The following is a 20,048-nucleotide window of genomic DNA, read 5'->3' on the forward strand; positions in this document are numbered from 1 at the left end:
CTGGAACAGTTGTGACCATGCCAGATGTGAATATTAGAAACAAAACTCAGGTCCTCTACAAGAGCAGGGTACACTCCTAACTGCTGAGCCTTTTACAGTATTTTTTAAGTGAATAAGACATTTTATTTTCTATCGAGTACTGATTAACAGTGGACTTGTTTCCTTCTATGGCTGACTCTAAGATCAGATGAGCGTTTTCTAACTTCACACACACACCAGACACCACGACTTGTTTTTAAAAGGCATATAAAGTTAGCATTAAAAAAATAAATTTATTTTAAGTATGAAATAATGAAGAACAGGCACATAAAGAAATTATAAAAAATAGCAAAAATAAGAACAGGGATGATGACATCAGACACAGGTGCCATTCCAGTTACTGCATAAACATTTTCAATGCTATTCCTCCGATATCCTCAAGACAAAAGCTATGTCACAGCATTTACAGATGCAGCAGCTTCTGACTAAAGCGGACACAGGCGGTGACAACTGCTACTTCTAAACCTACACACAGAATTGTATCAAAGTCTTCCCTAATACATTACCACTTAAAACACTGAGAATATCATCAATTCTTTTTGCATTATTACATCACACTTTGTCCCTGTTCCAAACAATGAAAGACAAAACAAGAATATACTTCAGACATTAAGTATTCCAACTGGCATCTGTAACTTGTTCAAAGCGTCAGGAGCTAACATGTCTATGATTACCGTAAACAACACTGTCAATTTAAAAATAGAAACAGCTGGGGGAGACAGTGCATTTTTGGTCCTTTGTAACCTCTGACATCAACACCGAAGAAACTGTTGACGATGCAGGTCCTGCCTGAACCATTACAGACTGACTGAATTCCTGTGGTACAGTGATTTGGTTTGCTTCGTGATGATTGACAGTATTTTAAAAAGATCTTTGAGATCAGTGTGAACGCATTATTTCATGGATCAGGAAAATGCTGCCTCTCAGAGAGGGTAAATGGTGTGTCCCGAGTTACCAAGGCAGGAGCATGCCAGGACACAAAACCAGAATTCCTGATCCTGAGTGATCCAGTGTCAAATTCCACATAATTTATAGTAATTGATAAAAGAGAATAATATAATACCAAGACAAATCAATGCATGCTTTGCCTAAATCAAAGCTGCATTTGCTCCACCATATTCATTACATGATTATCTCTTCTATGTGCACTTTTATATTATGTAAATTTTTTGTAAAATTCACAAAATCACACTACGTAAATAGTATGGTTGATCAAATGTCATGAACATAAGCTTAAGAGTCAAAACATCAAAGACATTTAATTCTTGCTGTAAACAGGACACAGTGGCAGGCACTGTGAAAATACACTTGGTCCCATTCGCCTTGTCCTGAGTGTGTTAAGAGAGTGTCCATAGAGTACCGAGTGCACACACTCTGTGGTGCAGCAGAACCCGTTCCCGGCATTCATGGAACATGTGCGAAAGCTGGCAGTCCTCAAAAACAGTGGTCAGAGGGATGATCCTGGAACACAGCAGCTAGGATGTCAAGGGCTCTCCACAGAATGGAGATGTGTGGGCTCTCTGAAGTTATCACAGACTTCCTTATCTTAGGCATCTTCAAGGCAAAATATAGGTGTGACATAAGAAACATGAGCTATCCCGGAGCACAGGGGATGAAAGTTTCTTTTAAGAGAGTGAAAATGGACAACGGGTGTAAAGCTGCTATTCCAAGTTGTGCTGCATTCGCATTATCTGCATGAGGGCAGCAGAGCGAGGACCTCAGAGGACCTCTGTGTGTCTCAGCTCCCTGGCTAACTGGAGAATAATGAACTTAGTCTGTGCATAGAACTGTCTTGTTTGTTTGTTTGTTTGTTTTTATGGGCCAGAAAGTGTCACAGTACACTGTACAACAAGCTATGAGGCATGGGAACCTCGACCCCAGCCCTGTCCGAGTGGTATTCTGCGCTCACACTGTGACCCTGACGTGTCAGTACAGTGAGGTGATAACTGACTGGGGATAATATACTGGATATGTTTGTGTGTGAATTGTGCACCCCCATGTCTTACAGGAACTAGACTCCCATAAAAAACACCAAAGCATCCTGAAAAAAATGTCAAGAATGTTACTTTCAGGTACACAACACACGACTGAAAATAGACCGTATTACGTGAACGGGAGTGTTAACACGAGGTGAGCAAGAGCACTTTAAGCAAAATTATTGCCCAAATCAACATAATATTCGGAATTCATCCGATAATTTTCAAGTGTCTCACAACTCACACAGCTGCCCACAGACGACGCCACATCCCCATGTTGAGAGGCAGCGGCCTTCCCTTCCTCAGAGTGAAGACTCCAACTGTACAGACACCATCGCTTTTGGTTTTTGATCTATCAGACTATCAACTGGTACCTGTAAAAATAATTGACAGCGAGGAGATGTACCGCAACAGAATTATGCTATTTAACAGTCAGTTGTCGAATCGGCTATAAAGAAATGCTTCCCATTTATCCCCTGTATACCCAGAGTGCAGCCGTAAAAGTATCTGTTACTTACAGCTTTAACGTCACTGTTTGTGAGCCCGGTGTTTATGTTGTGTCTTCTCAGATCAGACTTGATCAATGCTAAAATGGAAGCACCGAGAGTTACTATAAGCTGACACCTTCTTCTTTTATCTTATAACATTTCATACGAGGGACAAAATATTCAACAGCACCGTGGCACCGAGGAAAGACCTCAGCCTCTGATTTGATTATGCCTCCCCTCAGCTAACAAATACAGGATGTGAGTAATAGGACGTAGTAACCAGAAGGAAAATGGATGACTGCTGAATTTCCTCATTCCGGCAGCTGAGTGGACAAGAGCGCTAGTTAACTCAAATAGAAAATTCAAGAGACATAGGTATGTACAATGGGAATACAGTTCTGGGCCGGGAGGTCTAAGACGCTCGTATGTCCAAGCGGAAGGTGATGAAAAACACACACACACACACACACACACACACACACACAAATGAGGTAAATTATATGATTTTTAAAAAGGTTTTCAAAAAGATTATTTTATTTTCCATATACGGGTGTGTGCATGAATGCCTGTGCAGTGCCAGAAACGGCCAGAAGAGGGCATCGGATCCTCTGGAACTAGAGTGCTGTGAGATACTATTTGGGCGCTGGGAATTGAACCTGGGTGCCGGGCTCTGTCTCTCCAGCCCCAGTTTTGCCTTTTACGCAGAGTAAATGGTACTAAGTTTGGAGCCATCACAACGAAAGGAAAGACTCACATCCGGAGGAAACTGAGTCCTGATTCTATCTCCTTTTTGTTTGTTTTTGGTTTTGATTTTCAAGACAGGGTAACCCCTGGCTGTCCTGGAGCTCACTCTGAAGAGCAGTCTGGCCTCAAAACTCACAGAGATCTGCCTGCCTCTGCCTCCTGAGTGCTGCATGCACCACCACGCCCAGCCTTCTTGTCTCGTGTTTAACCTGAGCTCTCAAACCCCCGAAGCCCCAACGCACAAAACTGAACACAGACAACGCGGTGCACACTCTCAGCACTTACCTGTTAAAATGATGCCGACGAACATCCAGGCACAGAGGAAAATGTTTCCTGCCTCTGGATTATAGTCCGTTGTGAGCTTTCCTTGAGCCAATGTGAACAAGATTCCAAATATCTAACATAAAATATATGAAATCATTTTCATTGAGTTTGCTGTTTTAAAGCAAGTACACTTTCCCCAAACAGACTTCCTTTATGATCTGGTTTTCTGATTTCTAGCTTCTAGAAACAACCACTGACCAGTAGGAATATTAACACAAAGTCAGGTCAGGTTCACTGTTCACTGACCATATGTACACTAATCACCTTGGGTTTTGTGGGTTTGTTTGTTCTGTTTTTTGAGACAGAGTCTCACGTAGCCCAGGCTGGCCCCAAACATACTATATAGCTGAGACTGGCCTTGAACTCCTGGTCCTCTGGCCTCTACCTCTCAAGTGCTGGCGACTGCTACCTGGTTAACTGTTTAGAGGAAGCAAAAGATTACCTGTGCAGCAGTATTGAGGAGCCCCGAGGATGTGCCCTCAGACTCAGGGTAAGTGATCTCCACAGCAAATTCAAAGCCCAGGGGGAGGTAGCCAGTCATGAAGAAGCTACGAGAGCACAAGACAGGCAGGTTATGAGAAGGGCAGCCACTTGGACAGACAAGCTCACCTATTTTCACCAGCCACATACCAAAATGAGCTTAACCTTTTTTGTTATAGTTCCGAGGAACAGCATATTTATATGTATATGATGGAACTGAGTTACAATATCACAAGGCCTTTGGAAGGCCTTTTCCCTCCTTCAGAATGATGGAAGCAGGGTGTCACCTGACACTTACCCAAGGATCCCACCAGTAAAAAACACCACGATGATGTACCCGAGTTTCAGTGTGAAAGTAAATATGACCATTCCAACGAAAGACAAAATGTACACTATCAGAGTTGTCTGCCTGAAACAAAGACAGAGCCATTAGTGGTTCCCTCTGCAGAGAATAATACAGCTGGACACTACTCTCTCCTCAGAAAGACAAGCCAGCTTTTTAATCTGTAAATAATGTAGCTAGCTCAACAATAATTTTTCCATAGAAAAAACTTTTTGTTTTTAGTTTGCAATGTAAAAAAGACAAGATAAAGTCAGTCAGGAGCCTGGTGCTTCTCAGGGAGGGCTCTTTTTAGATAGAAACAACCCACAAAGGATAGGAGTGGAAGGTTTGCAAGGCATTCACTTTCCAGGGTGAAATGACTATGACCAGTAAAAAGAGAACGCAGGTAGATCATTGCAAGGTTTGCTCCAAGTCTTACTCAGACATTGTGGTGCCTCTTAAGCCTGGCAGCTGGACAGCGGGGGCAGGATGAGGCCTGAGCTCCAGGCCAGCCTGAGCTACCTAGGAAACCCTGTCTCGCTCACTCGCATGCTGTGCACATGCCTGCTGTAACTTACTTGTAGGTTTTGGTGTAATCCAGCCATAAGCCACAAAGAATAGAGCCCACCATCCCAGCGACCACCAGTGTTAGCCCGATCCTTCCAGCATTCACTTCTTCTCCCTAAGACAATTTGCAGGAGATGGTCAGGTATTTCTGGTTTAAACTGATAGCTCATCTTTCCATACATTTACACAGCCAACTAAGATAATCATAAACATGGTATCAAGCACAGTAGGAAGACTCATTACATACACAGGCTAGAACTGGGGGTGTGGGGAGGGTGGTTTATTGAAGGCATTCTATTTTAAAACAACAGCAACAATAACAAAACAAGATACAAAACAATGAAAGAAGGGGCCGGAGAGATGGCTCAGTGGTTAAGAGCACCGACTGCTGTTCCAGAGGTCCTGAGTTCAAATCCCAGTCAACCACATGGTGGCTCACCACCATCTGTAACGAGATCCGATGCCCTCTTCTGGTGTCTGAAGAGAGTGACAGTGTACTCACATACATTAAATAAATAAAGATAGATAGACAGACAGATAGATAAATGTGAGAAAAGGACACACGTCCTGGGCCCTCTGTGGCTATGCTTACCTGTCAGGAGGACTCTGAAACCATTTATTTACACATGTGCAGAGCACGGTAGGAGCGCTGGCTCCTATTAAACCAAGAGGCCGCAGACCTTGACCCCGAGGCTTATACTCCTTATAAGGTTTTGTGCTTTTCCATAGACCCGACTTAAAGTCTTGCCACAATGCTTATACTATTTACTTTCAATATGCATTTTACAGATTGGATTAGGTGTGCTTAGTAAAAAGCATGGGAGACAGTGACTGTGCACTAAGCCCAGGATCCACAGAAACTGGAATGGAGTCACGTGAGCCACCCTGGGCTCTCTGCTGTAACCGTGAGACCCGCCTGCCTTCTGTCCCCCAAATCTGCTTCCTTCAGCTTTTTCCACTTTGATTTTTAGATGGAATACTGCATTTCTAGAAGCAGACATCAATGTTTACAACAACGAGGCCACGGTCCTTCGCTTTAGGACCATGCTAATGTGAATCATATTGTTAAAGAAAAAGTCTTAGCCAAGCATACAAAATAAAAGCAGAAACTTGTCTGGGGAGACAGAGGCAGGGCAGTCACTTCAAGTTCCAGGCCAGCCTGGTCTACACAGTGAGTTTCAGACTAACCAATGCTTCACTGCAAGACTGTCTCAGAAAACAGCAACAACGACAAAAGCTTACCTCATAATGTGTCAATATTATCTGATTTAATAACGTTGAAACTGAATAAAATGCTCCAGTCATTATACCTACAAAGAAAAAGAAAAAAGAGGTTAAGCTCACCATTCGGTGAAACAACACAGAATCCTTGACAACATGTATAATATGCAATGTTGTCAGCCTGTGAAGACAAATACCACACTACTCCTTGTCAGAAAGCAGACAGATGGACTTATCACTAGGTTTACGAGAGATCTGTGCTAGAATTGTGATCTCCTGTACAGGTCAATCAAAGGTGACGGAACCGTCGAGAGGTGGTAACTAGAGCAAGGAGAGAGGCACAGCGCTCCTCAGAGAGGTTCATTTGTGTCTTACGGAGTAGTCAGTCATTGGTTGAGGAGGCTTTTATGAAATAAGGCCACCAAACACATGGGCGTGAAGTCAAATTCCACCCCTCCTCACCAGAGGCTGAGCAGATGGAGCTCACTGGTCTTGAACTTTCATCCTCCAAAGACATGAGATGAATACACCTCTTTTCTCTATAAAATATCCAACCCTGGGTACTTTGTTGTAGCAACAGAAAATGGAAAATAGGATTTGTGACAACACACCATTTTGATTCAGGCATGTGGACCATACAGTGTGTGGACCATACATCTCCACACACCTCATCTCCACAGGTAACTGTGCTGTGGACCATACTCCTCCACACACCCCACCTCCACACACTGCACCTCCACACACCCCACCTCCACACACCTCACCTCCACACACCCCACCTCCACACACCCCACCTCCACACACCCCACCTCCACACCCCACCTCCACACCCCACCTTCACACACCCTCACCTCCACACACCCCACCCCCACACCCCCACCTCCCACACCCCCCCCACACTCCCCCCCCACACACCCCACCCTCCACACCCCACCTCCACACCCCCCCTCCCCCCCCCCCACCCCCACACCCCCCCACACCCCCTCCCCCACCCCCCCCCCCACACACACAACACACACACCCCACCCACACCCCACCCCACACCCCACCCACACCCCCCCCCACACCTCCCCCCCCCCACCTCCACACACCCCACCTCCCCACACCCCACCTCCACACACCCCCCCCCCACCCCACCTCCACACACCCCACCCCACACCCCCTCCCCACACCCCACCCCCACCCCACCTCCACACCTCACCCCACACCTCATCTCCACACACCCCACCTCCCCACACCCCACCTCCACACACCCCACCTCCACACCCTCACCTCCACACACCTCACCTCCACACACACCTCACCTCCACACACCCCACCTCCACACACCCCACCTCCACACACCCCACCTCCACACACCCCACCTCCACACACCCCACCTCCACACACCCCACCTCCACACACCTCACCTCCACACACCCCACCTCCACACACCCCACCTCCACACACCTCACCTCCACACACCCCACCTCCACACACCCCACCTCCACACACCCCACCTCCACACACCTCACCTCCACAGGTGGCTGTGCACATGGCCACCATCCAGGCCACATTTACTCCACATTTATCATCAGCTGCAGCCGGTCGTGGTTAAAAATAAAACAGGGCTCAATGACTGAGCATCTGTCCAGTGTGCACAAAGCTCTTGGCTTGATTCCTAGCACCACACCCTGACTAAACTACAACAACAAATCTTCAGAGAGGAAAAGCCCCTCACCATTAAAGTCACAACAGAATGCTTCCTTCAGAAAACTAACCCTTGTGTCAGGACTTACAAGATAATTCATACGAGAATAAAAGAACACAGGAAAAAAAGTAAAACAGGTGACTATTGGGAATCACACATGTCATCTCAAACCCTGGTGTGTGTGCCTTCCCTCCCAGGTGCAAGGTGCTAGACTGGTAACCTACCCGAGGTCTACACTGACTATTTCATCCCCTTTTATATTAAATATAAAGGTGCACGAAGATGACAGAGAATCGTGCACTCCTCACTGCCGGTTTCTGTCAGACATTAACATTGTGCCGTCTCTGGTTCAGACTCCTTTCCTTAATTCTTTCTTTTCCAAAGGTTCCCCTATCTTCATCAGGTATTTTTATTTCATGTGTGTATTCATGAACAATTAGATTTATTCTGTGTGTAAACTTCATAAGTGGTACTCATCTGCACATGGTTCTGTGGCTCCCAGGGAGTTCTTACTGGAGTTCACTGGTGTTCTCTACTGTGTCCATGGTGTAAACATATTTCGGATCAGGTACCTGCTGTCGTCTCAAAAGACATTTAACACCCCCTGCCAGGCTTTCACTCTTTAACATAAGACTACAGTTGACTCTAAGATTTTACTCTTAAACACAAGAGTGGCTTTCTCTCCATGTGTCTGCAAGTACAACTTCTACATTCTGGATGTTACACTCCACCAGGACTCAAAAAAGCACATAGCACATAAAACAATCCCAAGACTTATGTTCAAACTATTCTACGGAGTTCACAAACCAATCTCATTAATGTTTCAGTAGAAAGAGTCTACAGCGCTCAGAGGTCGCCAGTGGAAACACAAGACCACTTACCATAACTGATCAGCAGAAGAACAAAGGGGACGTTCCTGAACAGGTTGCAGATAGAAGTCTTATAGGAGTACTCCGCAGGGGGGCTGTCTCGAAGAACTGCCTGCGCCTGACTCGGTGGCAGCAGAGGCCTCTCCTTGAATGCTGGACACATGCACGGAAGGGATCACAGGTGACCAACCTACGTCCAGTACACCACACACCCCACATCATTAGGCACAGGCATCTTTCTCAATGAGAGGACACGATTCAGCTTAGGACTAAAGATGTAGTAAAAGTCTTTGATGGTGAAGTTGTTTTTTATCTAAACTGACTTCTAAGTGGAAAATAACTCGGCATTATCCTCTTAGCTCTCCAAACTGAAACTCAGAGATTTGGCCAGTTCATCTGAGCTGACTAAACCCCCAGGCAATGAGACCACCTTCGACCACTGACTCCTCCATGTGTACTTAACCAAGGTCAATGTTTGCTCCGGCAAGGATGTGAATTTTATATTCAGTCACTTGGGAGATATAAGTGCTTCAAATCAGTGACCTTTTCAGGTATCAAGAGGTTTTCCTACAACCATGTCTCCATTACCACAGATCCCAGGTGTGCGTGCCATGCTTGAAAGTCACTGGGAAAGGAAGAAATGGTCCTTATAACTCCCGCAAAAGTGTAATGGGTCATTTCTCTATTTGTTGATAAGAATAGAAAATTTAAAAAAAAAAAAACAAAAAACCCACTATGTATGAGGTAACTAAAACCAAACTAAGTACACCTTTCTTTCAGAGCTCAGAACTAATTCAAAAAGAGACAGAACTCATAGATATTTGTAGCCTCCTTACATTGGGTAGACACAAGCCTTTAACTGATGAAATTCTTCCTCTTCTTCTCTCCCTATCTGACGCTTGCACTGTTAGAAGGCCCCGTGTCTGTCCTGCAAGTCTCTATCCTAGTCGGGTAGAGACATTCCTTTTTATTAGCATAGGTAATACGACACTTTCACAGTAGTAAATCAAGGTTTTAGATTGTAAATAAGTGGTCCCGAGTCTCCAGCAAGCCCTAAATCTCTTTCCTAGGTTTAACTTACTACAGCACAGTAAGTCAAAATGAACCAAATAAAAATCTGTACAAAATAAAAGTGATCCTCACTGGTCTTTAACTCCACTTAGATTTACTTTCTGAGTACAGGTGTCATCCTTTAGAGTCAGAGAGGTGGGCTATCTCCTGGAAACCTGAGCCTACCCAGCTACCCTTTGTTGGAAAGTCAGATTCTGAAGAAAAAAAGGAGGAAAGAAAGGCCATCTGTCTATGAGTGTTCATTGTGGAGCCGCTACCCAGAAGCAGGAAATAGGCCTTTCACTTCCCATTTGAAATGCAAACTTTTCTCCCTACTAAAACTCTGCGCCAATAAAACAATTACTAAATTTAAATAGCAATTACTCTCAAGCTGACATTAGGTGAAAGCTTCAAGAGCACTGCATTCACTGGGCTCCTTGAATGATAAAGAACCAGCCTTCTGGGACAGTTCAAAGCCCTACACCGTGTGAAGATCACTAAATCACTGTACGTGACCACGCACACATCATACGCTGTCTTACTGGAAAGAACACGTGTGAATTCCCCCACTAACCTGTCTTACCGTAAGTCTGTTTTTGGTTCTCATTCATTAAAGTGACAAGTTGCTATAAAGGTTACACAAAGAATGTAAAATTTTATAATTAGCAACTGCTACACCAAAGACAATCGTGTCTTCTGAAGAATGTTTAACGGGGGATGTGGTAGTCACATCTTTAGTACTTGAGAGGCAGAGGCTGGTCTACACAGTGAGTTCTAGGACAGCCAGGGCTACACAGTGAGTTCTAGGACAGTCGGGGCTACACAGTGAGCTCTAGGACAGTCGGGGCTACACAGTGAGCTCTAGGACAGTCGGGGCTACACAGTGAGCTCTAGGACAGCCGGGGCTACACAGTGAGTTCTAGGACAGCCAGGCTACACAGTGAGTTCTAGGACAGCCAGGGCTACACAGTGAGTTCTAGGACAGCCAGGGCTACACAGTGAGTTCTAGGACAGCCAGGCTACACAGTGAGCTCTAGGACAGCCAGGGCTACACAGTGAGTTCTAGGACAGCCAGGGCTACACAGTGAGTTCTAGGACAGTCGGGGCTACACAGTGAGCTCTAGACAGCCAGGACTACATAGAGATCAAAAACACATAGTAAATACAATTTTCAGTTTTAAAAAATCAGACTTTGCCCAAGAGATTGAGTTACTTATAGGCTAAGTAAAATATCATTTTATAGCCGTGTAGACAGCTCGAGTAGAAGAATCAAAGGTACGATTACAAATCTAGTCTACACATTCTTATGATTAAGTAGACTAATATTAAATTAAATGTTTTTACTGCTATAGCTCTTGATGTTGGGACTCAGGTTTTTAACTGATACCCCCGAGTTAAACCACATAGTTGAGAGCTGATGCACGCGAACAGATTTTAAATTTAAGAACATTATCATTTTCTAAGAGGATATTTGAATTGAAACAAAAACTAAGGGCATGTAAAAGTTAAAATGATGGTTTTTGTAGAGACTCTCTTACGTATTGTGTGGAAGCATCACCAGTTAACAAGAAGCCGATGGCCTTATTAGTAAACAGGCAGGAAACAAGAGGTGGGACTCCTGGTAGAAAGACAGGAACTCTAGGATAGAGTCAGGCATGGAAAGGCTTTGCCCCTGAAGGACCTATGAACTGAGGAGAGGTGACCAACCACGTGGCACACACAGAATAGAATACACGGGTTACATAAGTTACATGCCAGTCAGGGAAGAAGCCCAAGCTCACGACCTAGGCATTTATTCACACATAAATAGCCTCCGGGTTGTCATTCGAGAACGGGGCGGGCAAGCGGCTGCGGCTAGTTTGCATACACGGCAGCTCACAGATGCCGACTTAAATCTGACCCAGCTTGTTTACTCACAGTGATATGAGGCAAGGTACACTTCCCTTACGGATGTGAACTTCAGCAAGCTGGGAATAAGTGTGACACTTTCCTCAAAGGATCCTGAGGGCTAATAAGAACCAACATAGGCAGTGCACACTCAGCCACACTACGGCACATATCTCCCGGCCAATGTGAGAGGTGAGAATCCTTGAAGAGTGAGAAGTGAGGGTGGACTCAGAAGTGAGGGTGGACTCAGTGACGGCCAGGGTTAGTTCCTAGGAACCCCGGGCAGGTTCTATTCACATGCACACCCCATGAGGACGAGGAAGAGGGTTACACAAAGTGGACCTTTAAGAAAGTCTTGGAGGGGGATTGGGGATTTGGCTCAGTGGTAGAGCGCTTGCCTAGCAACCGCAAGGCCCTGGGTTCGGTCCCCAGCTCCGAAAAAAAGAAAAGGAAAAAAAAAAAAAAGTCTTGGAGGGAGGCTGATGTATACCTGTTCAATGCATACCGCCCCGCTCAAAATTTGTGTCCATTAATTATATGGATTTGGTCGAATTTTTACTTATCAGTAGAATTTAGACAGATGTAAGCTCACTTCTACTAAGGAGATTTAAGTAAGAATTTTCAAATTCAGTTTCCTTCCACAGAAAATATTTGAGTACGATGACAAGAGTCGGCTATTTACCATCACAATTCCCACACGATGGTTGAATATTATCTTACATTTTTTGTTTGTCTTTTATTTCTGGGACAGGGTCTCATGTAGTCCAGGTTGGCCCTGAACTAGCTATGTAGCCAAGGATGACCCTGAACTCCCGATCCTCCTGCCTCCACCTCCCAAGTGCTGGGATTATAGTATGTGGCATCATAACTAATTCTTTTCTTGCTTTTACACTATGTCTCCAGTCACAAGGTTAAAACTGTAGAGCACTAAAACATACTTGAAAGTCAGCCTTTCTTATCCCACTGTCTTCACATGCCCAGTCCAAGCCCATTCTCAATATATCAGCCGCAAGTTCGTCAATAACTGATTACGTATATAAATGGCTTGCTCTTCATCAATAACTGATTACGTATATAAATGGCTTGCTCTTCATCAATAACTGATTACATATGTAAATGGCTTGCTCTCCGATTTTTCAAACTACGAAAGATAGTAAACCAAGTCACACCTGTTCTGTTGTTCTTTTTCCTGACTTTTTTTTTTTTTTTCTTTTTTTTTTTTCGGAGCTGGGGACCGAACTCAGGGCCTTGCGCATGCTAGGCAAGTACTCTACCACTGAGCTAAATCCCCAACCCCTTTCCTGACTTTGAAAACTAAAAACCTATTTGTAACAATGTACACATAAGCATACATAGTGTGCGATAAATTTCAACTACAGATGTCGTTTTTAAATTTTATTTTACTTTATGTACATGAGTGAATTCCCTGCATGTGTGTATGTGCACTACATTAGTGTCTGGTCCCCACAGGGTTCAGAAGAGGGCATTGGATTATCTGGAACTGAAGTTACAGATGGTTGTGAGTGAGCTACATGTGCATGCTGGGAACTGAACCAAGTCCTCCACGAGAGCAACAAGTGCTCTTAACCATTGAGCCATCTCTCCATTACTTATTAATTAATTAAACATATTTTTTACTTTCAATCATTTGTATGTGTGAATGCAGTGCCTATGGAGGTCGGAAAAGGAAGTCAGATCCCCTGTGGCTGGAATTATGGGAGGCTGTGAGCCACCCAATGACATGGGGGCTGGGAACACAACTTGGGTTCTCTGCAAGAGCAGCAGGAGCTCTTAGCTGCTGAGCCATCGCTCCAACCCTGTTTATAAAGATGCCTTATATAATTGTTCATCGCCTGTGAAGAGACATTCAACTTAAAGATTCAGTAAGACGGAAGAAAGCCCGAGGTTTATGTGATTATATATAAACGGCTGAAAGAAAGACACTTTATACTTAAACATACTGTAAGTTCGAGACCCATTTCTCTAAAATGTACATAAGCAATATTTCCCTTTATCAAGCAAAGCAAATGTACCAACTAGAAAAGTGAACTGAAGAGGTCCCCTGACCTGCACAGATTTAGTTTAAGACTTTTGTTAAAATGCTAGAACAGTAAGAGAAAGCCATGTCCTTTCTCAGCAGTGTGCACACTTCAAACACACCACTCGCTGATGGACTGCAAACCTGAAACCTGAGAAGCCGCCTGCACACGGTCATTTACTTCAGATGCTAGGAAAATGGCAGACGTGGGCTGAGCTTTCAGTGCCCGACCCTGCAGCTCACCTACCCTGCAATCATGTTTCTCTGAAAACTCAACCTCATGTCTGAGATCATAGAACACGAGGTTTCACTGATATTACAGCCAAGGTAAAACTGTAGTATGTAAATCTAAAACCTCCAACTATAACATAGCTTAATTATAAATGTTTATTTTAAAAAAAATGCTCTGTGAACGCCATAGTTCTTTTCCTAACCAAATCCATTTAAGAGATGCCGAGTGCCTTATGGGCATTACTACGATTACAGCAGCAGATGTATATGTGTGTATATATGATACGCCTTGCCTATCTTCTCCCCTGAAATCAAAATTGCTTCCCCTTAAACTTTAAAAAAAAAAAAAGCAGACCTTCCCAAAGCTTCTTCCAAGCTGGTGATGGCTGCTTGCAGCTGACTCTGACTGACTCCTTCAAAAGACAGGCCAGACGAGAGGACTCAGGGATGAATGATAGCAGCCGGGCTTTGCTGAAGTGGCCCTAACAAGCAGACAGTTGCCACAGTTTGAAATTCTGAACTTCTCGTTGCTGCCCACGATCATTTTTACAGGTTAACATTTTTAGACCCAGTTAATCTTCAACTGGGAATCCCTGGGGAAATTTCTTATTAAAGGGAAGGCGGTAGCCTATCTGCGTCATTTCAAAGCATGACAAGAACTAGCTGCAGGCTTGGTAAGCACAGGATACACACCACACACGTGAGTGTGGGACTGAAGCCAGGCAACATGTCCGAAATGAGCACTCACCTTGTTGAGTTAGTAGGAAGAGAAGTGGGATTGATTAGTCTTTAAATGATTTAGAATGTTAAAAACAAAACAAAGCAAAACAAAACACATAGTGGGCCCTAACACATCCCACGAGCTGTTCCACTCAGTACCCAGGCAAGACATGGTAAGAACAAAACAAAACCAGCATCAGAGACACCATCAGCAGAACCTTCCAGGGTTAGTTATTCTCATATTTGCCATGCATTTGTCTAAGTCTTAGAAAAAACAATTCACTTACCAATTACTGTTAAAAAAAATAAAAATGTGGAGACAAATGCTGTTCCATAAAACATGATGCTGATGTTGTCAGCTAGGAGGTCTGTGCTATTCTGTGTGTCATCCAGGAGGTCTGTGCTATTCTGTGTGTCAGCCAGGAGGCCTGTGTTGTTATTCTGTGTCTTGGGCACTAGAACGGGTGGCAACAAAAAGCCAACTGCAGTTCCAAGCTGTAAAACAAACAGTCCTGTTAATAGGGAGCAAAGAGTCAATGTGGGAATTGAACAGAGCATAAAGGGAAACAGGAGTATGTGTAAAGGTGCAAGGCAAACCCAAACAAGTCCATTCTAACGTCTTTGTCACAACTGTTATGTTTGTCAGACCTCTCCCCTGTATCTATCTGATAGGGGAATAAAGCACTCGCACAACACAAGGGAAATATTCCCAAATCATACCTAGTAAGAAACTACCATACAGAATATAAGAACCTTTACAACCACAAAAAGATACCAATATTAAATGGGCCATTGACTTGAAAAGACATTTCTTCAAAGAAGAAACACAAACGCACAAACAGCTGAGGAAAAGAAGTACTTATGGTCAATACCAAGCTGTTGCATACAAATAAAACCACAATGAGACTCTATCTTACATCAACTAGGACGAATGCAATTATAAGAACAAAACAGTTCTGGTAAGAACAGAAGACAATGGGAGAGGCTGTAGTGATATAGCCATTATGGACACAGTTGGCAATTTCTTCACAAGTTTAGTACAAAACTGAAATATGATGTTTCAATTCCACTTGTAGGTGCATGCCCTAAAACTAAAAACAGATAATCAAATAACTATGCACAAATATTCACAATAACTCCACTCACAAATCCAAAACGTGGTAATAACCTAAGTGTTTATTAAATATGTTCACACAATGAATTATATTCATATGTGAGAATTGATGCAGTACTATATGATGAACTTGGAAAACATGGTAAAGAACTAAGTCAGACACAAAAAGTCACACATTTTACAATGTCATCTATAGAAAACATTCCTCACAGACAAATCCATATAGAAAGCAGTTAGGGGCTGGCAAGATGGCTCAATGTGTAAGAGCACCAGAGTTCTAATCCCAGCACCCCATAATAAGCTTGGCATAGTCCTGTGCACCTTTGTACTTAACAACACTGGGGGTGGGAGCAAGAAGATCCCTAGGGCCTGCTGGGTGACAGCCTAGCTGAAAAACCTGAATTCCAGGTTTATGAGGGACTCCTTCCCCAAAAGAATAAGGTGAAGAGTGAGAGAGGGCATCCAAAATTCTCCTCTGGTTTTCAAGCACGCACTCACCCAACCACCTCTGTCTGGGAGGGAGGACGGGGGAAGGGGAGGGGAAGAGGGAGGGGGATGGGGAGGGGGAGGGAAAGAGGGGGAGGAGAGAAGAAGAAGAAGTAGTAGTAGTAGTAGTAGTAGTAGTAGTAGTAGTAGTAATAGTAGTAGTGGAATGAGTAATAACAAAGGAATGTGGAAAACTCTGGGGAAATGAAATGAAAAATAAACAGTAATGAGCATAAAACATATATTTGTAAATATATAAATAATAAACATGAGACAGTGGTAAGTGCTACAGGGACTGAGAAAAATGATGCAGAAAGAAAGGGACAGAGTAACTCTACATGGAATCAAGAAAGTTGCTCAGTGTTACAAATGAATCTGAAGAGAGCTTGGGTAGTCCCCTGTGTAATTATGTAATCTGAACAGGAAGAATATTGTAAGCACAGGGAACCAAAGTTTCTGCAGAGGCCCTTGTGCAAGGGCAGGTTTGGCATTGTTTAAGAAACCAAAGAAGACACATTATAACGATTTGTAACTCGTTAGCACACGAAGTCATATTAAGTACTGGCAAGTTTAAAGTGCCTGTCTTTTCAAAGGTTCTTTCTAGAGTCCTGAAAGTTAGTAGCCACCATTCAGGAGCCAGACACATTATATGTGAACAAGCTCTATTATTACCTTTGGCAAATTACTTCATTCCTTTAAAGCTTTGATTTTCCTATCTGTTGAATGGAGAAACTAATAGTTTCTAACCTTACAATATTAAGTTAAGGATACATGCACACAACTCACTTTAATGCCACCGAGCTTAGGAACTGCTGGATATTATTATGCATGATCGTTCCATAAATGAGGCTGAAAGTCTGTATTTGGTCATAATGAACAATTCTACAGTTACAGGAGCCAAGGAAGGGATGAGAATCCCTTAGGAGAATATAGGAAGACCCAGATATATGCTGAGAAGAGGGAAATCCACCTACCTATAATCCACTTATTATCTTATCCATAAAATTAATACTTCAGAGAAATGGAGTTGATATTTTTGTTATGCTTAATGAAGCATTTATCTTAAAAATAATTCAGAAACAAAAATTATCTTTTAAAAAAACATCTGTCAGGGTTGGGGATTTAGCTCAGTGGTAGAGCACTTGCCTAGCAAGCACAAGGCCCTGGGTTTGGTCCTCAGCTCTGAAAAAAAAAAAAACAAAAAAAATCTGTCGTCTAAACGTAAAGAAACAACTAATCAGTGTGTGTATCAGTAATAAATTATTTTGGATACACAGCAATTACAGTTTAAGTGATCCTTTCTTTTGCATTTTTAGAAAAAGGAAGTAACTCTAATAAAATAAGCACACACATTTATTAGTCTTTTGGGACATTTTAAACCATGATCTTGACCCAAGTGAGACTTGAAGTAAGAAAGTAACATTTTCTGTTTGCATAGCTGCATGTAAATATATATATATATATATATATATATATATATATAACAAGGGTTATAGATTTAATAGATTTCCTTCAACTGAATGAACACTAAGCACCTTTTACATTGGTGACATTTATTTACAGTGATGACAAAAACAGCAGGTACCACAAATGCCCCCTAGCAAAAATTTAAATTACAATAACAAGCCTAAAATTAACAAGTGCAAAGGTAACAGTATGGTGTTTGGGAGCCTGAAGGAGATTGTCAAGTTTGAGGCCTGCCAGGGTGACACAGTGAATTCCAGACCAGCCTGCCCTATAGAGTGGAAGAAACCCTGATAAAAATAAATAAACAAATAAATAAATAATGCACACACAAAAACCCTTTTCCTGGGCTGGAGAGGTGGCTCAGCGGTTAAGAGCACTGACTGCTCTTCCAGAGGTCCTGAGTTCAATTCCCAGCAACCACATGGTGGCTCACAACCATCTGTAATGGGATCCAGTTCTTCTTCTGGTGTGTCTGAAGACAGCTGTAGTGTAGTCATATGAAATAAATAAATATTTAAAACAAAAAAACAAAAAACAAAAAAACCCTTTTCCTACTATTACTTCTGGAATCCTAGTGGCATTTGAATGTATGGTGGTAGAAAAAAACAAGATCATTTCTTCAGTGAGTCTCGGTTTATTAACCCACTAACCATTCCATGATCAGTGACGTGCCTTCCACTGTCTCGCTGGTTAATAGCTGGACTCAGTAATACTGTCAAGTCTTTATCACCAGAACATTTATTGAACATTCACTTATACGCGTTCCGTACGTGTCAAGCTGGGCTGACTACTAATACTAATACAATGAAATCAGAGCTGTTCCAAGGACATTTAACATAGAAAACAAACTCCCAGATCTCAAGCCCTTTCTTCTGCAGTGGCGACAAAAACACCTGAGATCTGTGTCACTATCAAAGTTTCCAAGCCTGCCTGTGTGTGCGCCTGTGTGTAGGCCAGAGGGCAACCTGGGCTGTCCTTTCTAGGGAGCTGTCCTCCTCACCTGTCAATGCTGACTGGGAAAAGAACCTAGAGCCACCCACCGTGCCCGGATTTTCTCGTAGTGCTGGAGCTCCGTCTTCACGCTTCTATAGTATGCACTTTATCCACACTGACTGGCGCCCCAGCCCCGTCTATGGCTTCCTACCAGTATCTAGTCCTTCCAATCTTTACCTGATTGCCCAGCACAGCTGTGGCACAAGCCGTCGACACCTCCTTGGGTCCAAACCATACCGAGGCGACGGGGGAGGGTAAGCCTAGGATGAAGACCTGGGCCACCGAGCACAGGATCTGCCCCAGCATGGTGACCCAGAAGAGGTGCTGCTTCACGCTGCCGCACTTGACCCAGGCGCCCAGGCAGTTGAGGCCGGAGCCCAGCAGCGCCGTGAGCCTCAGGCCTCGCGTGTCCAGCAGCCAGGTGGCCGGGAAGATGAGGGGCACGTAGGCCACCATGTACACCATGGACAGCCAGTTGATGTGCAGCGGCGACACTTGGTAGAAGTCCTCGAACACGTTGCTGATGCTGCTGTACTGAATCCACTGGAAGGCGTTCACCAGCGAGTAAAGGCTGAAGATGAGCAGCACCACGAAGCGCCGGGGCGACAGCGCGGTGCGCGGGGGGCGCGCGGGACACGGGACATCCTCCCCGCCGCCCGCGGGCAGCAGCCGGGCCTGGGTCTCCTCCTCCGCCGCTAGCAGGGTTTGCGGCCCTTCCGGGGCTCCCGCGACAAGCCGGCCGAGCCCCGGGCCTCCGTTCAGCGCCTCAGGCCCGTCATGCGGCTCCACGCACGCCTCCCCATCCGGGGCGCCCCTGGGCACCGGAAGGTACCCCTTCTCCAGCGGGTGCCCGGGCGCCACGGCCGGCCCCACCTCGTCATCGGGCCGCGCCATGCCTCCCAGCTCCCCGCCCTGCGGCCCCTCAGCCCGCCTTGCGGGCTTCAAGGTCTTACAGGATGAAGCGCGCCCGCCAGCGCGGCTGGCTGACTAAGTGAAGCTGAGCTCTCTGGGCCGGGTTCTCGCCCGCAGTCCCCGCCTCTAGGGTGTCGCGTCTCGCGTATGACAAGCCCCAACCAATCATTGGGCGTTTTAGCAGGCCGGAAAGCCAATCAGGGAGTTGCCGGGAGAGGGGTGGGGTCAAGCTATGGGACCCTAAGTACAGCCCCAGGCAGGCGTTTTCTCCTTGGTGGTTGCTGGAGCGGCCTGGCCATTCTCTGAACTGGTTCTGCAGCGATTAGCCTCGGGTTATCTTGGAGGGAGAGCACCAAAAAGGGTTTCCGTCCGCCCAGAAAAAGAGGCTTCCTCAGAAGCTTGCGCTTGGAAGCCCGCCCGCTTCCATCAT

General features: G+C 44.6%; 1 protein-coding gene across 3 annotated transcripts; it reads right to left on the minus strand.

Annotated features, from left to right (window-relative positions):
• Positions 1-247: 247 nt before the first annotated feature.
• Flvcr1 (FLVCR heme transporter 1) lies at positions 248-19,697 on the minus strand. Of its 3 annotated transcripts, XM_032915075.1 has the most exons (10): positions 18,884-19,697; positions 14,934-15,141; positions 8,733-8,873; positions 6,183-6,250; positions 4,952-5,055; positions 4,350-4,460; positions 4,014-4,119; positions 3,533-3,644; positions 2,534-2,601; positions 248-2,389 (listed from the first exon to the last, which is right to left on the minus strand). In XM_032915075.1, the coding sequence occupies exons 1-10, from the start codon at positions 19,598-19,600 to the stop codon at positions 2,318-2,320; spliced, it is 1,707 nt and encodes a 568-aa protein (XP_032770966.1). In that variant the 5' UTR covers positions 19,601-19,697; the 3' UTR covers positions 248-2,317. The 3 variants fall into 3 exon arrangements, 2 of the variants coding, with proteins under 2 accessions (XP_032770966.1, XP_032770967.1); XR_004389318.1 differs by lacking the exons at positions 248-2,389; positions 2,534-2,601; positions 3,533-3,644; ... (2 more) ...; positions 4,952-5,055; positions 6,183-6,250 and having other exon boundaries at positions 8,763-8,873; positions 14,675-15,141; XM_032915076.1 differs by lacking the exons at positions 248-2,389; positions 2,534-2,601; positions 3,533-3,644; ... (3 more) ...; positions 6,183-6,250; positions 8,733-8,873 and adding an exon at positions 14,292-14,408.
• Between the last annotated feature and the right edge of the window lie 351 nt (positions 19,698-20,048).

The sequence above is a fragment of the Rattus rattus genome, chromosome 10, assembly GCF_011064425.1.
Source record: "Rattus rattus isolate New Zealand chromosome 10, Rrattus_CSIRO_v1, whole genome shotgun sequence".
Classification (NCBI taxonomy): domain Eukaryota; kingdom Metazoa; phylum Chordata; class Mammalia; order Rodentia; family Muridae; genus Rattus; species Rattus rattus.